The sequence below is a fragment of the Schistocerca americana genome, chromosome X, assembly GCF_021461395.2.
Source record: "Schistocerca americana isolate TAMUIC-IGC-003095 chromosome X, iqSchAmer2.1, whole genome shotgun sequence".
In the NCBI taxonomy this organism is placed as follows: Eukaryota; Metazoa; Arthropoda; class Insecta; order Orthoptera; family Acrididae; genus Schistocerca; species Schistocerca americana.
Genome location: NC_060130.1, coordinates 683,015,453 through 683,034,625, shown reverse-complemented (window position 1 = coordinate 683,034,625; position 19,173 = coordinate 683,015,453). Strand labels below are relative to the sequence as shown.

Below are 19,173 nucleotides of genomic sequence, written 5' to 3'. Positions count from 1 at the left end.
TCTCTCTCTCACACACACACACACACACACACACACACACAGTGTGCATGTGCCCACACACATAATACATTATATAATCAATTAGCACAATCATCAGTATGGAACAAAGTAATGTTGTTAGAATTCATTACTACTTAACAAAAACAGTAAAATATCACAGATCTGAAACAGTCAGGTACTAGTTTTTTTATGTGCAAAGAATTTTTGACTTAAGTGGAATCACTCTTCTTCTTTGAAAAATATGAAGAAGCTGTGACTGCTGCTGCTGTTGCTGCTGCTGCTGACCCAATTGCACTTGGTTGTGTAGAAGACGATGTTGTAATAGATGCGATGTGGGGTACTGGTGGAGCCCTATGGACATGAGAACATATAAATATCTCACCTAATTAATTGTAGTACAAGAAACACTCTTATGCATGACATACGCTGTATCCAGCCTGCCAGTGTCATTTGGTTCTGAACTAGATACTAAGTTATTTTCTTTTGTGGTGCCCTCATCCTACCTGATGTTTGTTTGCAACAACCAATAAATAATTCTCTCACTGTCATAATTCCAATCACATTCAATAAAATTACATTATTTTCACAACATTGAAAAAAATCATAAATATCCTTTGCTCAGATTATATGTTACAAATTAGAATATTGTTATTGAACTTTCTAATGCATAGTTATTTGATAAAATTGAAAATGATCTGACTGCAATAAAGGCAACAACCAGTGGACAACTGTATATAACAACAGTTTCTATGCAATTGCAGCACATCTTATAGTTGCGAAGATTCAAAGTCAACTTCTACAGTGCTTTCATTCAGAAGAAAGTCACACCACAAAAATACTTCAAATCGGGGTAAAGGCCGTTATCAACAAATATAATGTCAAGCTGCAAATCACTGTCCATAATAAAGGACAATGCTTCTGACGTAAAATCAGCTGCAGCATTTTTGAATCTTCTACATGCCCCATATTTTGTACATTCTTTAAATCTTATAGTACATTCTTTAAATCTGTCAGTACAGAGAACTGTTGATGTGGTCAATAGCACTGTTATGTTTTTCAATAAGAGTTGATTTGGCTTAAGCCAACTTGGTGGTGAAGGGGGGAAAGAAAAAATGGAACCACGAATCACCAATCAATTATCGCCATAAAGGGTTGAAATTCTTCAATTTGGGAGGTGTTCGACAATATCAACAGTCAGCTCCAATATATTCATGACCTGGTATCTGCGGCAATTGTCAAATTAGGCAAATATTGATCAAGGCTTATTTTCCTAGAAGTAATTCCACTTGGGGCAGTGCAGATAACTGGTGCATCCAATGATTCAGCAATTGGTTCTGAAAATATTATGTACCCCAGCTATGTCAGTGCCCTGTGAGCATATCTTTTCAAAAGGAAGACAAATGTGCACTAAGAAAAGAATCACAGCCAGTGAATAAAACTGTTCAAATTTTGTTTATAAATCTTAACATTAATTCTTTCCTCCTTTTTAGACATGTACTGTCACATTGATCGTAAACAACAGCTGTAGATAATTTCAAGAAACACAAAATTAATTTGAAATACGGGTTGGCTGTAACCAAACTTTGGCTGTTTGAGCCAATGTAGATTGAAAACTGTTTACTGTATGGGTACTCAATGTCACAGAAATGATGTTTGGATTATGTGCTCCAGGATTTGCGTTGTTCATAGCGTTAGTGTCATGACTTGCTGTTAAGTGCCAGTACTGGCACAGCGATGTAGGGTTGAAATTCAAGCATCAGTGTGCACTACAGCTGCAGTCAGTCAACATGGGCCTGGACAAGGTGAGCAGGGCTTTACCGATAAGACTGTTTTATCAAAACAGCAGCAATAGTTCTGCTGTTCTTCCCAAGTATCAACACATTAAAAGGATATGAAGAATATGAAGAGGACCCATTTCTGCACTAGTGTTGAAGATGATGATACAAGTTAGATAGAATTAACTGGCAATTTGGGAATTGCTCCTGTGAGAGGCCCACAACCAACTAAGCCACAAATTGTTGAAGAAGTTACTATTGAACACTGGATGCAATGTGTCATCTTCAAGCAGTGCATGAGCTGTGTCATGACAGTTGAACATTCAACAGTTCACCATTTGGTAAGTGCTGTGAACAATTGTCAAGGAGTGCACGATCTGTGCCATGACAGTTGAACATTCAATAGTTCACCATTTGGTAAGTGCTGTGAACAATTGTGACATGATATATCTAGTGGGATTCCAGGCTGTTGTGGATGCAGATGGTCTTCACATTGAGCAACATTTGTAACCTGGGATGTAAATCTCGTATACAATTACAGGGTGTATACGTGGACGAATAAAAAAAAAATCCTGGAATTTTCCCGGATTTCCCGGTTAAAAATACACTTTCTCCGGGATGAAAATACACTTTTTCCGTGTTAAGTAACAGTATACTTTTCCTCAGAACTGTAAAACTTATCAATCCTTTCAATGGTTGTGGTTTTATACACCAGCGTAGAATTTCCCGGCACTTTAGAAAACGAAACTCAGGGGAAAACAAGTTTTGGAACGATGTCTGATGTTCAGCAACATGTACATTGCATATTTTCGTATTACGAAAGTATAAATTCGAATTCCACCAAAAACACCGCATGTTACTTTCTGAAGGATTGAAATTGAAATAGCGATGCACTTTTATAAGCCAGTTGTAGCTCATGTCAAGCGATCTCGCCATGAAGCGGATATTCAGAGCATAGGACACGTGATGTAGTCAGCCAATAGCAACATCAGTGTTAAGTAGTGCAAATAGACAAATAGGAAAAGGTAATGTTTTAAATTACTATACACAGTGTTGCTACAAGAAAAGAAAAGCTTTCACGTATAATGTTGGTATCTAAGATTAATAAGCTGCAAGAGAAGCTAAGCTTTCACAAATAATGTTGATCTTTTTTGCGCGTGTTACATCACACAAATGCGCCAGTAAAATTTTTAACGACATAAATGTCTGATCTTCTGAGCTCGAAAATATTCTAAATGGTCGTTCCTCAAAGATTTGATTTTTGAATGAGAGTCAAACCCCGTGATTTAAGAAATTCATCGGACAGTCACGCACAGAGTTCATCTTGCGTAAAAAGAAATTTACTTTACTTGAAAATAACGGTTTTCAAACAACAATTCGGAATATTTTCCCACGACCTGTTACAAATAGATTCGTTTCAACAGTTGCACCAGATGACAGGTGTCGCCGTGCCTGCGCAGCTACAATGACGCAGGAAGCCCGTACGTTCATATGTGTAAAACATTAATAGATCTTACATTATCATTAAAGAAACAAGACATTAGAGGATACTCCATGAGCATGAGAATTTTGTGAAACATACTAAAATGCATAATTCGGCTTAAAGTGCACATTCGTATGTCCAGATTCAGATGTAAATTTTCTTTGAGTACCAGTACCGTATTATCTCATGTTTGGTTCTTTATTATGGCACAATACCATACGTGCTAGAAGATGAAAACGTGAACTTTAAATTCAGCGAACAGTTGAAACTAGCCAACAGTGTGGAATTAAACACTTCGTTTCAAATAAATTGGCCTCAGCGGAAAAGATAAATAACAGCCAAATTTCTGTAACAAAGCGACAAAAATAACTATCGTTCTGCAAGGCGATTAACACTTGACGGTCAGAAAGGCGGAAACAAAAGAAAATCTGAAACTAATAATATATTTTAGCCTTTCGTAATTATGTGAATGTATTTTAATTCACTTGATACCTCCCGGCGACAGAAATCCGTGTTGTTTTCATATGACACGAGAGCAATAAACGAAGAGGAAACAACAAAATCACTTAACGTATGTCATGTGGAGACTACCACCTCCCCACTACAACTCAGACTGCTCTGTGCATCAGGTCCAGATCTACGATATTTCCGAAACGGGACAATATTAGAGAGTGGCGCTCCCACTCCCTCGAGAGTTTGAAGTAGGACGCCAAAAATTACAAAAATCGACTTTTCAAAACTATCTTCATTTTGTAGCACACATCTTTCTGAAGAGCCTGACACACACAACATATGTTCGAGGGAACGTAAGAACATGTATTTGGTCTTAAAGTGTGCCGAAGTGCAGTGCCAAGCCTCTTCCCTCAGCATTCTTCCTTCGCACATCTCTGTATTTCGCTCTGTGGAATTCAAACTTGTAATATTTTGTAATGGGTGCAATCAAATTATATTCATGCCAGTGGAAATTAAAATATCCTGTAGTACCTCTCCTGCTCCCAATCAGCCAGTTTGACATCCTGCCCCTCTTAAAAAAATCTCGCAATTAATACTGGATGGGATTATTTGTAACCGGCAGAACAAGAACTCTTCAGAAAATTTGCAGTCTTTACTGCCTATTAGCTGTGGTGTGTGGCATAAAATTAAATATATGATACATAAAACAAGTAAAGAAAAGAGACAAGCAAGACAGTACACATTTCTTCAGTCCTTAAGTCCTAGCTTTTTTTTCCTCTCTAATCTTGCCACAGCTTTATATGGCGTACTTACCCAAGACTGGTGTGGTTTCTCTAGCTGATTACGTGTATTTTGTCACTGTCTGCTAGATAAAACTAAATAGGCCCACCTAATATTGCAGTAATTGTTACACACATCAAATAAACGAGACTGTTTTGGCACAAATGGTCATTTTTATAACACGACAGAATATAATACACGAAGTACCAATATCAAATGCCCATTAGGCCTACTACAAGCAGAAAGTTTTGTTAGGAAATAGTTTCACATTTCATTCATACACTCTAGCTTCTGAAGCATGGGATCTAAAAGTAGTAGTACGAAAATTTTATATAAATTTGGATTCGTCATATTCTTCCGTGATTTGTGAGAGTCCTCATTTATTCTCCTTCCACGTTCTAACAATCTTGTCATCACTAATTCTGTAACTATTCCTGCCAGTGTCAACATTTATTCTCTGGTTAACTTCACTAACCCCGCCACAATCGGTGGTTTAGTTATCCCGCATTTATTCTCCGGTTAGGCGTCATTACGTGTACATACAACGCGTTTTCCACGCTACTCCCAGAATAGAACTTTAGCGGTTTCTAGCCAAGGATTGTTAGTTGTTTTTTTCTACTCTGGTAGTCTGAATGTATCGAATTCGCTAGTAGTTATAACAGCGCTGATCATTTGCAAACCCAGTCAACCACATAAACAGCGATTGTCATTCACCCTTTCGGCTTTATTCCGTTCAGCTTGTAATAGACCATTCACCCTTTCGGCTTTATTCTGTTCAGCTTGTAATAGACCAGTCCCCTTTCGTCTGCAGGAAAGTTTATTTCTAGATGCGACGGGGATTCCCCTGGCAGAGACATCACGTACACTCTGCACGCATTTAAAAATCAACTTACAATTCATTCAGAAATCAACTTAGAATTTGATCAAAGATGTTCAAAAACCAACATGGATGCGTTCAAAATCATATGAGTAATCGATAGACCAATGGGCACTGGATGTTTGGCGCTTTGTGAAACAAGGTCTTTTTCCTCAATAATACTAATTTGCCCCCCCCCCCCCCTCCCCCCATGCATCACACATTGCAAAATCTAAAATACCATGGCATGATAAATCCACATCCTCAAGAACAATCATTCCAGTCATTTCAAACTTTCTTGCATGTTTATGTCATGCCTTTTTCATTGACAACATATACTGACACTTACTGTCAAGCTCCAAATTTCTTTTATGGTTTCTTGATGGGTGAATTTGATCTAACACTGACTATAAAAACATAATTTATTTAACTGGATATTACTACAGACCTAATGCAATGACTTTTTTAAATCACTAAAGATCCCAATTGGGGGATATTTTACATTTAAAATTTTTATTATTAGCTCAATGACTCAACAAAGCACAGCAGCCATTCTGACATCCACATGGCGATTGAATTAAGTAAACCATTATTATGCAGGTTCACATCTACTCTGGAGTACACTATCTTTTTAAAAATCTTAGAGTTATTTAGTTACATGTTCCATAGATCATTTGAATGATTCATTTATTAAGTGATGAGGAATGAGGCAGTTTACAGGATATCTACACACATTTAGTATTAACATTAATCAACACATTTGTTAGTCCTACCCATGCCACTACACTTCAAGCTAGGGCATTTCTTTTATTTTTATTTAAAGGCTTCAAGTTTTTAAACAGAAATCTGTCCATGGAATTGAAGGAGTTGTCCAGGAGAAATTATTTTATGTTAGGTTTAAAACTTGCTTTGCTACCTGGAAAGCATTTTATGTCATTGGACAACAGATAAAACATTTTTGTTACTGCATACAGAACTCCTTTCTGAACCACTGACAACTTTATTAATAGGTAATAAAGGTGATTCTTTTCTGTAGTGTTGTAGGTATGGACATCACTATTCTTCTTAAATTGTGGTGAATTATTTATGATTAATTTTTTTCCACCAATATATGTATTGTGGTGGTGCAGTTAAAAGGTCTATCTCCTTGAAGAGGTACCTACATAACATCTGTCGATGAACACTGCATATTATTCTTACTGTTTACTTTTGTGCAATTGATACATTCTTCCTAAGTGCTAAGTTACTCCAGAACATTATTCCATGTGAAATTTTTGAGTGGAAATATGAAAATATGTCAGGAGGTTGATTCATTTGTTTCTAAAATTAGCAATTATATGAAGAGCAAAAGTAACTGGACTTCACTGTTTGAGCAGTTCAGTAATATACTTCTTCCAGTTCATGTTTCTATCAATATGCACACCCAAAAATTGAATAGGAGTGGACTCAAAATGGAACCCTGTGGGACTCCCTTTGTAATTTCTACCGTGTCACTAAAATTTGCTACCTTTCCAACATTATTTGAGTTGTTCAGCACAACCTTTTGCATTACCTTTGTTAAGTATGGTTTGAATCAGTTGTGTGTAAAGCCATCAATTCCATAAAACTTAACTTTCTCAAAGATAGTAACATGTTCTCAGCAATTACAGATCTTACAAAGATCACAAAAAAATTATGGTTTATGGCTTGTAATATTTGGTGAGTGACAGTAGAACGATGTGCTAAGTAAATTCTTCCTACTAAACGTGAGGCTACACTTTCGTACATTACTTTTTCATATATTTCAGAAACAGACATCATTAAGTAAATTGGATGATGATTATTTAAGAGCTGCTTATTACCTCTATTACAAAGATATTTAACAGTTGCATATTTTCATCAGTCTGGAAAAATTCCCTGCACCAGTGATGCATACATGTATCACTATAGACATCACTTATTAATTTACAACAACTTTTCAGAACTGTATTTAAAATTCCATGAACACTGTACATCAGTGACACACTTATGAAAACAGTGTTTGGTGGGGAAGGACAGCATGTGAAGGGCTGCATACTCTTATCTGTCGCCAGGCAAGGTCTCTCGTATCACTGACACAGCTGATCTACACCTAAACCAACATTCTGCAAGCCACCTGATGGTGTGGGGCAGAGTTTACTTCTGGTATCACTATCTCATCTCCCCACACCCCTCCCCCCCCTCCATTCCTAGTGTCAACTGTCAATTACTGCATCATTCATCAATCCTCTGCTGGTCTTCCTGCAGTTACCGACAATCTTCTGATGTAGTTACCTTCTTATAGACAAGTGCATCATCTGCAAACAGCCTAGTGGAACTTCCAATGTTATCTGCTAAATAATTTATGTATACTGTAAACATTAATGGTCCTATCACATTTCATTAGGATACTTCTGAATTTATTTTTACATCTGTCCATTTTGGTCTATCAAGAGCAACATTTTGTGTTCTAGCTGCAAGAAAGCCTTGACTCCGGTGAGAAATTAAGTCCAGTACTTGGTAAACTCATATTTTTTCATTAAACAACAGTGGAGGGCTGTATTAAATGCTGTCCTGAATTTATGGAACATGGCATCCATCACTGTGGATCTCGTGGAGGAACAGAGCGAGCAGAGTTTTATAAGCTCTGTTTGTGAAATCCATGTTGGTTTTTATAGAGAAGATTTTCATTCTCCAGAAGTATTGTAATACATAAGCATAAAACATACTCCATCACTCTACAACAGATTGATGACAGAAATATAGGGCTATAATTATGTGTATCCATCCTATAACCATTCTTGAAAATGGGAATGATCCGAGTTTTTATCCAGTAGCTAGGTACCCTTTGTTGCTCCCGTGACGTATGACAAACAGCGGCCAGAAGTGGAGCAAGTTCTTTCACATGATCTCTGAGAGTGTTACTGTTATCTCCTCTGGCCCTGATACCTATCCACTAATAAGAGACTGTAGTTGCTTTTCTATTCCATAATCACTTATCTATTCCAGCTCCCACATTACAACGGCTTGTAAACCCTCTGTGTTGTTTAACATTCACTTCAACCTGTTACTCTTTGCAGCTTCACAATACAGATCAAATGTGAGATGCTGGCTGGGCGGAACTTACAAGAGTTGTTCTGCCTTTGAATGAGTTATATTTTCTGGAGCGGAAACTATGATGTTATTAACCAATATATCAGGAAGGTGATTTATTTATTCTCTTCCAAAAATCAGCTTAATTGAATGTCATACTTTTGTTGAGGTAGTGTAATGATTTCTTCACTCTTTTCAAAAATCAATCTCTCTCTCTCTCTCTCTCTCTCTCTCTCCAGCTGTATGAAATACTGTTACATTTCCTGCAGATTGGCTATTTCTAAACCTTCACTGTGTCATCCACCTGTTCCTCAATGCACATTAGCAATAGCTATTCCACTACTGAAAAGATTATCTCCTAAAATGAGTCAGATTCTGCAACGGGCACCAACATCAGATTATGAAAGATCTCTGTCGCATTGTCCACACGCTCATGGATCCAGTCTTGCATCCATTTTTGTGGCTATTGCTTGCATATTACTTTCTGTACAGGAAGGATTCACACATGGAAATGCTCACCGGAATGCAAGTAATTTACCAATAACATATAACACAGCAACAATTGAGGCTTATGAGCATATTGTGAGCTTTGTGGTGGCGAAGGGTCACAATGTGATGTGAAAGCAGATCCTCTGAAACTTGACCACATAGGCCAATGTTGGAGGAGACGTATAGACCACTGTGTGCACAGACATCTTCAAGGAGAAATGGTCAGGGACGTTCTTGAATGAAGTCTCTAAGAAACTGACTGTCAACACGTTTGTGAGGAGTGAGGGGATTAGACATATCACACTTGCTATGTGTGGAACATGAAATTATACAGCTATAGTTTGTAGTGTAAAGGTGATTGGTGAGCATTCTTCATTCACTGGCAAACCATAGCAATTCATCCTTTATGATTTCACCACTGAGACCACCCTTTCTGTAACCCTTCAGCACAGGTGAATCGGAGGGCTTAAAAAGTATGTCTTGTAGGCTTATGCAGATAGGTTTTGCCTGTATTAGCACCTTAACCTCAAATTTATGCAAATACTGTAACCACTTAAATTGCATTTTTCAGAGAGGTTTCACCTTGCCTTCATCATTCATCGTGGTTGTGACAAACGAGAGGGGGGAGGGGGGGAATCAGAGAGGGGGGGGGGGGGGGGGGGTGTGTGTGAAGGGTGTAGATTGCTCAGGTACCTACTCTACAGCCATACTGAGGATACACTTTCTGTTTTCAATCACTGTAGTGCTAAGGGTGATGGGTGAGTACTCTTAATTCACTGACAACCATAACAACTCCACCCTGCGCAATTTCATAACAGAGGCCATTCTCCTTGGAACTCGTGTAACCCCTGAAGTATAGGTCACAAGTTTTGTGAAACCAAGAAACTTAGCCAGGTTACAGAAAACTTAGGTCAGCTATGCATGGACTTTGAGAAGGAAGATCAGGTAATTATAGTTGGGGGAGCGGGAAACAGCTTGGCTATTAAGCCAAGATATAGTATTAGGAGTGAGCTGGATAAAATAGCAGCCAGAAACTGGGCACACAAATGTGGGGTTTGTGGAGGTCTTTCAGTGCTATGATCGGCCCTGGGTAAACACTGCTGTAAGGCGTCTTAACACAGAGCTGAACGGGATGCTCCACACACCAGCAAAATCTCACACAAGTATTGTTCCAGTTGATGCTATTGGTAGGTGGGGTTACACTACACATGGCCTGCACCTTAATAGGAAGGGGAAAGATAAGTTAGCTTCTCTATTAGCAGATACTGTAAGGGGGGCCGCAGTCACACAAGGGGTGATCCCTGTGGTTATTGGGACCAGACAGACAGGTTTTTTAGGTTAAAGCCAAATTCCAGATGGACAACAACCAAGGAAAATAGAAGAAAAGAAACATCATGCACAGCAAATAGGGATAAAGCTAACGGTAGTATTAGCTTACTTCACCAAAATGTCAGGGAAGTAAAAAATTAAGTAGGTGATCTGATAATGTGCTTATATGATCTCAAAAATAAGAATGAGATTGATATACTTTGTCTGTCTGAGCACCCTGTAACTGTGGGGTTGGAAAACGTCAGTATAAATGGGTATAATTTAGCATCTTACACTTGTAGATCTAGTATTCATAAAGGAGGAGATGCCATTTTCATAAAACAAGGGTATAAATACAGAACTGTTGAAGTAAGAAAATTTTGTGTTGATCAGCACTTCAAGGTTTGTGCATGTGAGCTTCCGCTAGATAATGTTGTGTTGATATTAGCAACAGTGTACAGGTCTCCACTTGGAGATTGGGAGCTATTCATAAAAAAGTTTGACTCCCTATTATGCTGTCTGTCAGACAAAAAGAAGAAGTTGTTAATCTGTGGTGATTTCTATGTTAACTTTCCAAGCAATTCTGATAGGAAAAGTGAACTAGAAGTGTTGTTAAGAACATATAACTTAGAATCAGTGATCAGTTTCCCTACACGTATAGCTCAGGACAGTAGTACTCTAACAGATAATGTATTTGCACAGCAAGAAGATGCTGAACAAAAACGTACTTTCACTGTGGTAAATGGATTATCAGACCATGATGCACAACTGATAAACTTACAAAACCTAACAAGGTGTACACCACATAAACCATTAAGTAAAAGTGTGAGAGTGCTCAACCCGGTATCTATAGATCTCTTCAGAGAAAGTTTAGGAAATGTAAACTGGGAAGATGTATATAATGAGCCAAATGCTAATAAATGCAGCATATTTCTTGATAAATTTATATCCCTTTTTGAACATTGTTTTCCAAAGAAAAGTACTAAATGTAACACCACAAACTTTTCAAAGAAACCTTGGATTACTACCAGTATTAAAGTATATTCAGAAAGAAAACTGTATGAGACAGCAAGAACTAGTAAAGATCCAGTAGTAGTTTTACACTATAAAAATTATTGTAACATACTAAGAAAAGTTGTAAGGAAATCAAGAAATATGTATGTTAGAGAAGAAATTAACAACTCCAGCAATAAAATCACATCAAGATGGAATGTTGTTAGAAGGGAGACAGGAAAAGTAACCACTGGGGTAGGTAGTATTACTGTTAAAGAGAATGAGACCATCTTAACCAACAGTACACAGGTAGCCAATGTATTTAACAATCACTTCTTAAGTGTACGAGTAAAAATTGGTGAGAATAGTTCAAAAGAAAAAGCCAGGCAGCACATGGAAGAGTCAGTTTTGAAAAGTTTTAGTCAGATTAAGTTTCACCTAACAACCTCTTGTGAAATAAGGAAAAATTATTAAATCTTTGAAAAATAAATGTTCTGTTGGAGTAGATGACATCTCTAACAAGTTATTAAAACAATGTGGAGCAATTACAGCTGATGTTTTGAGTCACATATGTAATGCATCACTGACTCAGGGTATTTTTCCAGACAGGTTAAAATATGCCATTGTCAGGCCTCTCTACAAAAAGGGGGAAACCACAGATGTCAATAATTACCGGCCAGTATCCTTGATTATAGTGTTTTCAAAAATCTTTGAGAAAGTATTGTACTCAAGAGTGGTTTCAGAAATGCTGTTCCACTGAGACAGCAATATACAATTTCACTGACTACATAATAGAGTCTTTAAATAGTAAAATGTCACCAGTAGGAATATTCTGTGACTTATCCAAAGCATTTGATTGTGTGAACCATGACATTATGTTCGAGAAATTACAATTTTATGGTATAAATGGAACAACATGTGAGTGGTTTAAGTCATATCTACAGAACAGGAAGCAAAAAGTCTCTTTATATGCTTCAAGTGATTCAAAGGAGTTTGCCACTTCATCTAACTAGGGTGAAATTACATTAGGTGTTCCACAAGGTTCAATCATGGGTCCCCTCTTGTTCTTGATATATGTGAATGACCTCCCTTCTTATGTGAAACAAGATGCTGAACCGACACTGTTTGCTGATGATACAAGCATAATTATTAACCCAGTAAAAGAAAGTTTGATAGAAAATGATACAAATAAGGTCTTTGGAAAAGTTGTTAATTGATTTTCTGCGAATGGCTTGCTTTGAGCTTTGAAAAAAACACAGTACATCCAATTTTCTACTACAAAAAGTATAATTCCTTCAATAAATATAACACATCAAAAGAAGTCGGTAGCCAGGGTAGAGCATACTAAGTTTTGGGTGTACAAATAGATGAGAATCTTAATTGGGAAAGTCACATTTTGGATCTCCTAAAGCGACTAGGCACAGCAACTTTTGCAATCAGAATAATTGCTAATTTTGAGGATGTAGAAATTAGTAAGCTAACATACTTCGCATACTTCCATTCTCTGATGTCATAACGAATAATATCCTGGGGCAACTGAACACTTAGCCAAAAGGTATTCACTGCCGAAAATAAAGTAGTTAGAATAATGTGTGGAGTTGATAGTCGCACATCTTGTAGGCATCTGTTTAAAATGTTAGGAATTCTTACAACTGCTTCACAGTACCTTTAATCAGTAATGAAATTTTTTTCTCAACAATATGGACCAGTTTAAAATCAACAGCGAAATTCATGAAACAAACTGAAATCATACCTCCTTGACAACTCCTCCTATACCATAGATGAATTCCTGAATATGAGCAAATAAATCTGGAGATATAATATATGGATTTTGTGTCATTTAAGGGGATGGGATAGATAATAGAAATATTTAGGTATAGCACTATAATGTAAAAAAACTTGTTTCCTGTACACATTTCTTGTGCATTTGACACGTTCACATCATAATGATTTTTCCGTGCTATTGATTAATGGAACACGTAACTAACTAACTAACACAGATGAATCACAGGGCTTGAAATGTGTGTCTGAATCAATTTAAAACTGGACATGGATTTTTAAAAGATGCAGCCTTACACATTCAATTATGCCATTTACACCAGCACTGTATGTGTGTGTCTGGATTGAGACACTTTTGCCCACATAACTGTTTTAATGAGTGTAGAAATAAATGTCAAACTGAAGCCAAGTAGATGCATTACCATTAAAAATCATTCTCACTTCATCATGTGGTTGCTATAATTTGTTAAATTTCCCCTCTTCATCAAACTTACAAGGTTGAATACAACATGTTGAACCCTACCCTGAAATTTTTCACACTAGAATAATACACCAAAAGAAATGACTATCAAATTTTTAGCTGCTAAGACAAACTGCAAGTAGTTTTTAAAAATGATGAATTTACTCATTTTTGTCACACGGACAACCACTTATAACAGTGGTTTGTACAGCCCTTCCTGCCTAGCAGACAAATGCATAGATTATCCATAACAGAGAGAATGTTATGTCATGTAGCATGAAGTACAAAGTGCAAACATGCAAATTTTAAGCACTTAAATCATACCAAAACTGTCTCAAATCATTAGTTTTTTGAAAAACTTGCACTTCATATTGACAGCTGAACTGTTGCAGATGTAATTGTTACACGAATTACTAGCAGAGGGGAAAAAAGACAAGAGAGTATATGATGTTACATGGCACACAACTTCCATCAATTGGGGGCTTTAATTTGTGAACATGAAATATTTTATAACATTTTTGTAGCACAGTTCTTAAGATAATCTTTTGCACAATGTATATTTTATGAACACTGTAACGTTTCCGTGTTTATTCCCTGCAGTCATCAGGAAAATGTAAAGAGAAGTGCTGGATGATGAAAACTAACATTTTCTTTTTCTAGGGGCCGAATTACACTGTTAGTTTGGGGTGGAATCCAAATTAGTCTTTTTGTTGTCATTCTAAAGATGGAGGGGTTGTTATGTTCAGGCCAAGTGCCGAACAAAAGCTATGAACTGTTTTTCTGCAACTGGTAAGAAGACATTTCGGATTTAATAACAAAGATCAAACTGAAATAAGTGCTGATAAAATGAACACCTCCACAAAGTATGACTTAACACATTCTTACGATACATATATATTTCAACATATTGAAACACAATTTAGTTTTTGTACTTAAGTAGCCTCTTTCCAAAGAACATAAAATGCTCTGCACAAAATATGAAAAAATATTAGTAAAATGCCATACAGGATGTGTAGGAAAATAAATAAATAAACATGAAACTTATGGGCTCAAAACACATTTACAATTTCTTCTAAAACATTCAAGGCAATTCCTGTCTGCAGGTGACATGAAGACAAGAAGATCTGTAACATCTGTCACTTTCTCTGATTTAATGCCACTATATGGGGCCTGATTCAAGTTTGGATTCCTTGTCAACCATATTTGGAATTGTATGTAATCTCAGTACAAGTTGTAGAACACAGCTAAGAACCAACCTTTGTGTATTTCATTTGGACATATTTCTGGATCTGGAATATATTTTTCTTTCTTCTTGGTTTTGCCCAGAATATAGGCTTCAACATTTCTGCCCAATTCTTTATAATGTCATGATCTATTACAAAATCAAAAGGTGATAGGTTAATATGACATTCAACCATGACCTCCAGATAAGGTTTAGCACTGCCAACAACTGCCCCCCCCCTTTTTTTTCTCTCTCCACGACAGATTTAAGGCGGCCAAAATTTCGGTCGCATTGATTGAATGAATGTCCTCTGACTGGAAAAATGTGGTCAATGTCTACATTAAAATTTCTGGTGAACCACATGCCAAACTGCACCATGTAAATGTTTTTGTTCAGTCCCCCACACACATTGGATAGGAAAATTATTGAGCTTATATTACTAGTCATCTCATTCATTAAGCAGTCAAACAGAAATAAAATAACAGAGTGAGGTCCTTTCTTAGCTTACCCTTCCATAAATCTGTACATGTAGGACAATCCATTGTTATCAATGTGAACATTAAAAATGTATCATCAGAGGAGGCATTTGTAAAACAGCATTGGCACATTTAATTTCGGAACTGGCAAATGTTTACCATAGTCAAATTCAACAACAACACAAGTATGATCATTCTTACTTTGCTTTAACACATCTTCTTGTATTCTGTTATACTGATCAACTTTGAATTGGTGCTGCAAACACACTGTTTGATAGGGGTCTTTAGGATCATTTGTTAACTTCTGCTTTCACTCTGTACAAAAGTTATAGACATCAATTTTTAGGTGGCTATATGTGTTAAGTGACTTGAAACAATGAAACTGAGTGAGATGGCGCAGTGGTTAGTGCATTTTACTCGCATTCGGGAGGATGATGGTTCAAACCTGCGTTCAGCCATCCAGATTTAGGTTTTCTGTGATTTCCTTAAATCACTCCTGGCAAATGCTAGGATGGTTCCTTTGAAAGGGCACAGCTGATTTCCTCATCCACACAATCCAAGAGCTGAGCTTGTGCTCTGTCCTTAATGACCTTGACATCAATGGAACATTAAACCGAATCTTCCTTCCCTCCATGAAGCAATGAAAATACATTTTGTAAGAGATTTTCAAATATTGTTTTGTATTTTCTTTGTAGTACTCCTGAAACAATTCACATAGATTTTTTATGTTAAGTTCAGTGTTTTCAAAATATTTCTGTTCAGATGTGTGTTGTGAGTAATGGCTTGTTTTGCTTGGAATCATGTTAAGAAGTGCCTTTAATAGATCAAACACATCACTGTCCAGCTTATGAGACCTACTGGTATATGAGCCTCTTCTTTACATAAAGGAACTGCCATTCGACACTTTCCCCCGAATAACACATATATACTTAACAGAAATTTGGTAAAAAGTCTGTATCATAGAGAGATCGACAAACTTCGACAGCTTCCCCTTCATTTACAATAACAGATTCCCATTTACACTGGCATGTGTTTTGGATTCACTGTCTTTATTTTTATTTTAGCTTTGCGTTTATTTAAACACTGACCTACAATTGCATCCTGCTACGTTTTACTGTGCGACTAAAAATAGTTTAACTTTTCTGCTTGAGCTTCAGAGATTATTTTCTTTAAACACTCCTTTAAAAAACATTTCTTTACTGCTTTGAAAGTCTTGCCAGCTACAGCTGTACCAGATCGTGAAGTATATTCTTTTCCGCTTTGTTGTTTTATTTTCTCTACCTCACGTTTCATACCCACTTTCTTATTCTAAAGCGTTTCACTTCTAATCATTTCTTCATCAGTATTTATTACATGAAACCCTAAAACAACGGTAGACACAGCTACAACAACTTACTTAACAATGTGCATAATACAATTCAATAATACGATGTATAATAATACAAATACAATATCCAACAATACAAGACATATAAAATAATGTAACAACTTGCAGAACTAATCATGGCACATTCCCAATGCCAAAAGTTGTTTGTGGGTATGACATTTCAAACAAATGAATAACTTCGGTCAGTACAACCACATCAAAACTAAAATGTCAGAGCTTCTAAATTACAATATGATGGTTTGTTATAACACACCTCCAGAAAAGAGGCCCAGGAGCCTGCAGGTCCTTTGTCAGTAGATTGCTTCAATCATTCTCTCTCATTTTTACAGATTTTACTAGGCTGATTACAAGATTTTTGCAACTAAACAGACAATTAAAAAAAAAAAAAAAAATTTGATGCTGACTTGCTTTGGGGTTCCTGAAGACACAGGTAAATCTGCAGAAACAGTAATCCACTGATATTTATCAATAGCATCGTTTTATATAAATGTGTCATAGCATCCATCGACTGCACCAGTCGATCTCTCTCTCTCTCTCTCTCTCTCTCTCTTCTTCAGGCTACAAATGTGCTGTATTTTTGTTATGGACTATAATTAGCACCACACTCATTTTTCGAACTACAATTTACGGAATTGTCAGAGTCATTTCTTCCAGGTTTTCACAATTTCTAAGGAAATGTCAACATCATTTGAATGAACATCCAAAATGTTAACCAATAAATAACACATATGTAGGTCTTCAGGAAAAGTAGGTGATTCTGATTACATACCACTTTCTTCATATTCCATCATTGCCCATATGGTGTGCAACATTAATTTGATTCCACATTACTTTGGAACTCTCACAAACACAGATGCTACATGAAGGAAACACAAAGAAAATTAATTTAGTTTTATCTCCATTGTTAACACCTAGCGATACTGCAAACACAACTGCTAATTATGATGGATATTAACCAAGTTGCAAATCTGAGCGAATAGTAACTGTGACCAATCGTGTCACAGGAACTATCAACAGAAACTGAAATTCACTTTACAAATTACGATTGTGTTCTGCTGCGTTATCTGTTTACCAACGTGCCATCACCCAAGGATATGTGCCTGCCGTGTTGTACATGCACTGTCTGATACAGCTACAGTAAGGAGTGTAAATTTCTCCAGCCACCGGAAAAGCTACAAAATTGGCAATTTTCAACAATTTATTTATTTCTCTTTTTTAGAACACTCTTGCAGTTTGTCTTGGTAGCTAAAATTTTGACGTTTGTTTCTTTCAGCATATTCTTCCTATATAAAATATTTCATGGGAGGTTTTGACTAGTCCGACTGGAACATTCCCTTGTTAGAGCATTCCTGGCTCCAGTCTGGGTGTCTGCCTTGTGAATTAATGCACCATGGTGGAGATCATACCTTCTCTGGTTCAGAGGCGGCTCTAGTTCGTCTTGCATGTGTTGCATTGATTTTCCATTTTAAGGCAGTATGGCCATACCTCTGGCATTTAAATCACCTTAGACAATTTGGGACAAAATGCCTTACTTTCAGTTAAATGAAGCCTGCCTTAAGACAATCTGGTAACACTGGTGTGCCCTATACCAGAACAACTAACTAATATGATGGAAACAAAAAATACCATTAATTTTAATGACTTTTCTGTTAAACGGACTATTCTAGGAACATTTCACACACAGTTACAATGATGCATATTTAATACATACTGTGCAGATAACTGCTGCTGTTGCTGATGCAGGTATCCTGTAGCACCTGATATGCTGAGTGAACCCTAAAATGAAACTTAAGTCAGTATCAACATTATACTACATAACACACTAAGCAATTATCAAATACTGAATGTTTTGTCAGTGCTAAAAAACTAGAAGCAGCAGTAGTAACAGCACATTAACCAAAAGTTAAAATCAATTAAATAATCATGCATTATTGCTTGACAATTCATACAGTGAACAGTTTTTCAAAATGTAGGTGTTAAATGTCCAATGGCCCGCTGTAGCTGTATTTGTTCCGGTCACTTATGGACCCATACAACTGGTTTTGCAAATCTAGTGTTTTTTTATTCCACAGAATGTAGGTTCCACGTATAAAGACAGGGAACAGTCAATCGGCAACCCACATAAGAACACAGGGGTTTATTCATTCAATTTCCTATAATGACTGTTCTCAAAAGTACATTAGGCAAATGGGTAGGAATTTCAAAATTCGCTTTAAAGAATTTCTCAACGTGAGCAGTTCGAAATCTGTGCTAGCTAACATCTTATGTAATAATCAACATTCTATTTCAGACCTCCATAACAATTTGGAGGTACTACACAAAGAGAAAAACAGCACTGTATTAAATATGCTTAATAAAATATATAGTAAAATCCATAAGACAGTCCCATGATGAGAATCTCAATAATCAAACGGAGTTAAGGCACCGAGCCTTATTGGCTACTTTTGACTATTTAAATTTTTTGAGTTAGGGGTCTCAACATCTAATCAGTTGGCTAACTTATTACAGCTTTTTTATGTTAACATTCATGTTTACTCCCGCTCCAGGTCGACTGGGAGGTCATCTGCTCCATTTAATGTCTAAACTGTTTTAAAGATTCAGAAATAAGTTCTGATGATTCAG

General features: G+C 36.7%; 1 protein-coding gene across 3 annotated transcripts in view; it reads right to left on the bottom strand.

The window, feature by feature from the left end:
• Window positions 1-15: 15 nt before the first annotated feature.
• The window catches only part of LOC124555635 (spindle assembly abnormal protein 6 homolog), a 275,888-nt gene continuing 256,730 nt past the window's right edge, over window positions 16-19,173 (bottom strand). For all 3 annotated transcript variants that reach the window (XM_047129612.1, XM_047129613.1, XM_047129614.1), the window contains 2 exons: window positions 18,263-18,327; window positions 16-351 (listed from right to left, as the gene is read on the bottom strand). In XM_047129612.1, coding sequence (XP_046985568.1) covers window positions 210-351; window positions 18,263-18,327 — 207 coding nt within the window. In that variant the 3' untranslated portion in view covers window positions 16-209. The remainder of the gene's footprint in view (window positions 352-18,262; window positions 18,328-19,173) is intronic.